Consider the following 7,623-nt stretch of genomic DNA (forward strand, 5'->3'; position numbering starts at 1 on the left):
AAAGAGCAACTGGTGATGACATGTAGGCTTTCCTCTCACGGTGCTGTAAAGGTCAGAAGCCGTGTCTGATGTGAAAGGAGTATGGTTTACTGTAGTTCTTCTGTGTAAACACCACTGACTTGACTGTCAGACTGTCCGGGCTTACCTACTAGCTGCAGGACCTTGAGCAAGTGTGACACTCTGTCCCTTTGCTCATAGGATTGTCATGAGGATGAAGTGATTTTTTTTTTTTTAAAGAATAATTATTAACTTATTATTTTTTTAATTTGCTATAGGGCACAAGTGCATGTGCATGCGACAGAGAGAGAGAAAGCCTCCAGGTCCCAGGTTCAAACTGTAGTTGGCAACGTGGGAGTCTAGTATCTTAACCACCATGCCACCTGCTGGCCCCAAAGTGAATGTCTTGATGCTAGTGAGCGTTGATACTTTAATAATCTTATTTATAAATAATCAGTTGAATTATTGTCCCTGCTGGTGTCTGGTTTTTCAAGCATGACCATTTTCCATAGAGGGTGCTTTCTCATTTTTCTTCTTTTTCTCTCTCTGCTTCTTTCCACTCTCTAGCAAATTTAAAAAGCACATATATGATCTATGTCAGTAAACGTTTCTTAAGCACATAATGACACTAAATTCTGGTGAAAAAATGAGTATTCTCATGATTGTGGTGAAATAATATGCATGCTTCTATCATTGGATGAGGCATTCTGTAAATCTCAGGTCAAGTTAGTGTTTAAGGCTTCCATATCTTTAGTAATTATTTATTTAAGTATTGTGTCATTTATTGAGACAGGGGTATTGAAATCTTCAAGTGTTTAACTGTGGGTTTGTCTGTCTTTCCTAGCAGTTTGATCAGTTTTTGTTTCATCTGTTTTAAAGTGCTATAATTACGTGAAAAACATTTAAGGTTTATATGTTCATGATAAATTTGACCCCTTTATTGTTATGAAATTGTCTTTATGATCCCTGGTGATACTGCTTCCTCTGAAATCTACTGTGTCTGATTTAATATACACATTCAGCTTTGTTTTATTAGTGTTAGAACAGTATGTATCTTTCCCCTACTTTTTACCTACTCATGTCTGTATGTTTAAAGTGAGTTTCTTCAGGCAGCATATAGTTAGGTTTTGCTTCCCCCCCTCATCTGATGATCTATGCCGTATGTTAGTTTCTATTGCTCTTGTAACAAAATACTACAAACTGAGTAACTTGAAATGGCAAAAATATATTCTCTTATAGTCCTGGGGGTTAGAAGTCTAAAATCAAGGACTCCTAAGCCGAGTTCCTTCTAGAGGCTTGAGGGCAGAATTTGTTTCTTCCTAGTTTCTAGAGAGGTAATGAGCCTCTTGTTTCTAAGTCCTACTGTTCATTCTGATCCTTCTGCTGCTCTCTTATGTGGACCCTGGTGATTATGTTGGGCCTACCTGGACAATTCAAGATAACCTCAAGATCTTTGACTTCCTTTTTTAAAGTTTATCTATTTTATGAGAGAGAGCAAGAGAAGCTCCCTCAACAGTTTCTCACGCCACAGTCCTCCCTCCAGCCGGCCCAGCTAGCCAGGTTCACAGGCACACGTATGTAACGCCCAGTGTGTTCAACCCCGGAATCGAACACTGATCTTCCATATGGTTCCAGCATTGCAGAATGGTGTACTGCCACTGTGCCACCACTGCTGGGCCTCTGGGTCTTTTACTTAGTTCCATTTGGAAAATCTCATTTATCGTGTCAGGTGACATAGTCGCAGAGTTCAGAGATTAGGGTGCTAACCTGTTTGGAGGACCATTGTTCAGCCTGCCATGCAGCTGATTATCCGTAATTCTTCGTTTTGTTATTTTGGTGGCTCACTGAAGGCTTATATTGTACATCATTTAACATATCACAGTCTGTCTTCAAGTAGTATCATCCCATGTCCTAGATAGATACAAATCTTACCAGCTTGCTTCTGCCAGGCCTCTGTGCTGCTGTTGCCATACATTTTACTTCATCGTATGTTATAAAGCACACTAAACAATATTTTTGTCTTAAAAGTCAATGGTGTATTGAGGAGGTTTAAATGAGAAAAAAATTCATCCATGTTTTTCCATGTTGTTGCCATTGCCAGGACTCCTCTGCGTATCTCCAACCAGTGCCCTTTTCTTTCTACCTCAAAGACTTCTCTCAGCCTTTCTTGTAACGTGAACCTGTTGATGATGAACCTTTCAGCTTTTGTATGTCTAAAAAGTATTCATTTTGCCTTTGTTTTAGAAAAAAAAATATATCAGTGATTTTTTTTCTTTCAGTACTAAAAATGTTGCTTCCTTGTCTTCTCACTTGCATTGTTTCTGATGAGAAATCTGCCATCATTCTTGTCTTTGTTCCTCTGTTTTCTCTGGCCACTACAAAGCTTTCCTGTCACTGACTTAGAGCAGCTTCATCACAGTGTGCCCTGGTGAGGTTTCATTTCTTGTCTGTGAGGCTCATTGAGATTTGTGGATCTACAAGGCTTTCTGTACTTTTTGGTATCGGATGTCTGAAAACGATGGCATGTGAATGCATGCTGCCCAAAATGCCGAGAAGAGAAGGGATTACTGTGTGGCCATCCCCTAGGGGGTGATTTCTCACTTTCCCTTTCTGGCGAGCACACAGCTGTATAGCAAAAATCTCTTTAAAAAAGAAAAAATAAAAAAACCTTTTTGGAAATATTTTAAATTTCTTTTTTTTTTTTTTTTTGGAGAGATTTTCGCTATAGGGCGCGTGCACTCGCCAGACAGACAGAGAGAGACATTAGAGACAGAAAGCAAGAAATCACCCCCTTGGGGGATGGTCACGCCGCAATCCCTTCTCCTCCATTCTCCTCTCGGGATCTTGGGCACGCACGCACATGCGCCTGGCATGAGTTCTAAGCCACCGGGTCCGGGACACGAACCGCGGTCAACTACGTGGGAGTCCAGCGACATACCCATTACGCTGACTGCTGGTTCCCTTAAATTCCTTTTGAGTAATAGCATCAGTCCTTTCTGGGTACTTTATGTAAGAATATAATTTTATTTTCACCTATCATATTCCGTATTATTGATTCTTCCCTTTTCATATGGTTTGCTTAATAGTTTTGCCAAACCCTTTTACAAATATTATTTCAACAGTGTTTGGGTCCTATTGGGAGGTGACTTAGGAAGAGGGTCATTCATGCTTAGCACTGTCGAGTGCCGGCTGCCATAAGGCCCTCACCCTGAGAAAGTCACATAAATATACAAAATGGCTATTTTATTTCACTTTTGCCAGAGGGTGTGTGCACTCTGGCCAGAAAGAGACATAGAAAAGAAAAAGAACCTCTTGGTGGGGCGTGGTCACTCCACAATCCTTTCTCCTCCGTTTCTCTATCCTAATGGGACTTGGGACACACATGCACACACCCATGGTGTGTTTTTCAAGCTGCTGGGGCTGGGATTGAACCACTCATTCTGCCACGTGACATCTGTTTCCTTAACCACCAGACCTCAGGGCCATCCCATGAATTGGCTGTATAGCTTATATAGTTCATTGCTCTCGAGAAATTTATAATTTTGCATAAAATCCAAGAATTACCTAAGTCCTTTCCTCAATTGCATTAAATCACCAAAAAAAGCTACCCAGGGGAACCACAATTACTTGCCCTACAGAAAAGTTTTCACTAAGACTGAGAGGACAGAATTTTTTTAAATGGCCATAGAAAAAAGTGTGTCTGCATTTGTTTTCTGAATCTTATTAAAGGCATTGTCCATTTTATTCCATGTATCCTTTACATAACTCAATACTGGGGAAACAATGTCCTCTCTTGGAACACCGGTCTAATTACTTCTAACCGAGTGGGAATTCTGTGTTTCATTATGCAAATCATGAGCGCTAAGAATCCTAATGATTTTATATATCTACTTTTTCTTCTCATGGTTTTCTGTGTCTTCTTTTGAGGCCTTATTTGATGAATGCCTTTGACCTAAGTGGACTTACATCTCATTTTGTAAAAATATAGAGTTCCAAACTAGAATAAAATGATAGATGAGTTCGAGAGGGTCTGGAGAAATGCCACCTGACTGTACTGAAGTGCCAGCCTTCCTGTCAGCAGTGCCTGTGAGCACCAGATGGCATAGCACCGCCAGGGCTTCGAAGTGCCGTGCTCCAGGGTTATTGAAGGGCTGTGGTAGTGCTCTTTCCCCCACCCTTCCACCAGCTCCCAAATTTCATTGATGGTGAAAATATTTCTCTTTAATGCTAGATGGTTAGAAAGTCTTTGCATGTGATTATTGAATATTAAGTGTCCAGAAGGCTATTGTCTATTCTCTATATCAGTTCATCTGTATAGCACTTCCCCCAAGGCCTTCCTTCAGGGCCTTTCCATAAATCTGTGCACACCACTATTCATCGCTTCTGCAGTGGAGATTCAGAGCGGGGAAGGTCAGTCGACAACGTTGTCAAGAAAGAGGTAGACCTTCTAAAGAATGGAAAGGCCTTGGTTTGTCATTGAGACTTAAATCTGAATGGGAATCCAAATGAAATAGGTTAGAAACGTAACTGTTAACCTAGCAAAGGAAAGTCAGTCTGTATTTTTATCTGTTTAGGGTTGTACATTTTTGCCTGTCAGTATGGGAAAAACTAGCATTGCAAACATGGTTATCAAAGCATATAAATTCCTAAGAGCCAAATTGCATTTTGTTTTAGTCTTAATTAATGACTTTCTATATATTGCCATCATGTAACATAAGCTTTTAGTTCTGCCTCTTTGTCTTTGGTACACTAATTTGTTTTGTCTTAATTATGTGAAGCATAATTATAGAAAAAATTGTAGCATTCTCCATTGATGGTAAATGCTATCGTTAAATACACCATTTTTATGCGGTAAGAACATGTCCCATAGAGAGCTCTCTTTTCTGATTTTTAGTTTAATTTAACTGCAACATTGAGGTTATTGTATTTTCAAAGATTTATTATCTGGAACTTACCAAGTTTTAGCAGATCCTAGTTGTATTAGTCAGATACTTAGGGAGAGAGAACCAATAGGGTATGTCTAGAGACAGAAGATGGCATTTTTGGGAGGATGGGCTCAGTTATGGCAGCGAAAAGTCCTGCAGCGGGTCACCTGTGAGCTGCAGATCCTGGCATGCTGGCAGCATGGATCAGGCCAAGGCCCCATGCCTCAGAGGCAGAGAAGCGGATGATGTAACTCAGTCCAAGGCTGAAAGCCTGAGGGCACGGGGAGCTGCTGGTGAAATCCAGAAGTCCAGGGGCAGAGGAGCCTCAGTTCTGTGTCTGAGGCAACAGAAGCCCATCTTGCTATATCTCACAAGAGACCTGATCATCTTCTTTATCTTCTCTGGGCCCCTTGTTTACTGGGTCATCTCCACCCACACTGAGAGGAACTCTTCCACATACAGCCCACTCAGGCCTGCCTGTTCATCTCTCCTGGAAGCACCCCCACAGACACACCCAAAGTGATGCTTTGTCAGGTTTGTGGGTGTTCTTTAGTCCAGTCACATTAACACCCCAAACTGACTGTCACAATGGTAATTTTAAAATAATCCATAGGTATACCAATACCATGCTACCATGGCGAAACACATCAAACTAGGTGATTCCCAAACTTAGAAAATGTTTAGCCTCTAAATCAGAGTGGCATTACAACCGTGTATTTCTGAAACATTATTTTTCTAATTCCATTTGATTTATTAACAAAATAAATCTTTGCATGTTTCTTAACCCCACAAATTTTGGTAGCCAACGTCCTACTGACCAGAAGTTCCTAGTGTCACAAAAAGCTGAATGCCATTTGGTCATTTGCTTAAATATGTCTTAAACACCTCCTGTGTACTGTTGTAGCCACTGGGCTGAATGGTTTTGGTTGTCAGGAAACACGTGATGCATTTTTGCATAGTAAAATCGTTAGGACTTTCCTGACAACCTAATAGATAAGAAATAGGCCACGCCTTAGCAATGTAAGTGGGAGGGCACCTGAGGCTGTATGAGAGACCTGGGCTTGGTTCCTGGCCCAGCTTACATAGGTGGGCACATTGGTACATGCCCGTGATCCTCGCTCACTGGGAGGCTGGGGCCAGAGGGTTGTAACATGGGGAGACTTGTCAGAAATATCCCGTCTCTCTACCCTCCCTACCCCTGTGCATGTACAAACTCACTTATATTTAAAAAAAAAAAAAAATGAAAAAAAACCCCACACACCACAAAGAAGAAACAGACACTGTCCTTACGGAGTATAAGAATGTATTAAATGCTAAAAAAACGCATGTACAAGACACAGTGTTAACACTTTGCAGGAGTCATCAACAGTGGACCAGTCAGACTTGGTCCAGGGTCTCCTCACTGGGTTTCTGTAATTCATCCTTCCTGTCAGTTGTCTTAGGCAAGAAAAGAATATTAGGAGAGAAAATAAGCATAATGATTATGTCACTGAACTCCCGTGTAATCAACCGTAGTTCGAGTCCCGGATCCAGTGGCTTAAACTCATGCCAGGCTTGTGTGCGTGTGTGCCCAAGAGGAGAATGAAGGAGAAGGGATTGCAGCATAGCCATCCCCCATGGGGGGTGATTTCTCACTTTCTGTCTCTCTCTCTCCGACGAGTGCATGCACCCTACAGGAAAAAAAAATCTCTAAAAAAAAAAAAAAGAAGAAGAAGAAAGAAAAATATTCCAGGTGTGTGTTCCAGGTGTGGCAAATCCTGAAAGGTGGGAGAGATGGAGGAGAAGAGATTGCAGCATGACCATTCCCACAGGAGTGCTTTCTTGCAGGGAGCAGCCCAATCTGGGCAATACAATGGTGACCTTTAAGCACATTCAGAAATGCAGCTTTTGGGGCTGCTGTTTGCAAGGCTAAAAGAACACCAGTAACAAATGACTACACTCGCTGTCTGTGTGTCGAAACTGCAAGGCAGTATCGGTTAAAGGAAGCCAGATGTGTTAATCAGAGAAGGCCCCGGAAGATAAGAGAAAACCTACATAGAACTACATGGCGCCAGAGGTCTTCACATCTTCAGCTGATTAACGTTTGAAAAATGACTGGCTTTGCATTCCACTTCCCCTGCTGACTACATGGTTTGAGTCCTGGACTTGGTGACTTGAAAAACATGCCGGCCACATGTGCATGCACGACAAAATCCCAAATGGAGGGGAAGGGATTGTGGTATAGCCATCCCCTTGGGGAGAGTGTTTTCTCACTTTCTCTCTTTCTGTCTCTGTCTCCATCTCTGGCAAGCACATACACTCTATAGGAAATTTAAAAAAAAGTTTGAACTCATTTTGAACTCATTTTCTTGACTTTTTTGTAAACTAGATGCTTTCTGATGCAGCACCTGGAAAACTGAGAATCGTTCATGGAGATGTGTTGACATTTAAGATAGAAAAGGCTTTTCCAGCAAATCTCAAAAGACCCTGGGAAGATGGTAAGTGTCTGTGGATCATTTTAAGTTTCCTTTTGTAAGTCTTTAATATCATGAATATTTCATTTTTATATACTGGTAATACTATAAATGTTATATTCAAAGTTATCTAAACAGTTAAATAGATGATGTACATACCAATCTTTACTGCAAAATATAAAGGTTGCCTTCTCTTAATTCTAATGTATTTGTCCCAAATTATTCAAATGTTTTAGATTCTTTACAAA

General features: G+C 41.0%; 1 protein-coding gene across 5 annotated transcripts in view; it reads left to right on the forward strand.

Annotated features, from left to right (window-relative positions):
• Window positions 1-7,623, forward strand: part of TFB1M (transcription factor B1, mitochondrial) — a 48,906-nt gene that overhangs the window by 6,454 nt on the left and 34,829 nt on the right. For all 5 annotated transcript variants that reach the window (XM_027769805.1, XM_027769807.1, XM_027769799.1 and 2 more), the window contains exon 3: window positions 7,291-7,399. In XM_027769805.1, coding sequence (XP_027625606.1) covers window positions 7,291-7,399 — 109 coding nt within the window. The remainder of the gene's footprint in view (window positions 1-7,290; window positions 7,400-7,623) is intronic.

The sequence above is a fragment of the Tupaia chinensis genome, unplaced genomic scaffold, assembly GCF_000334495.1.
Source record: "Tupaia chinensis unplaced genomic scaffold, TupChi_1.0 Scaffold000014_1, whole genome shotgun sequence".
In the NCBI taxonomy this organism is placed as follows: domain Eukaryota; kingdom Metazoa; phylum Chordata; class Mammalia; order Scandentia; family Tupaiidae; genus Tupaia; species Tupaia belangeri.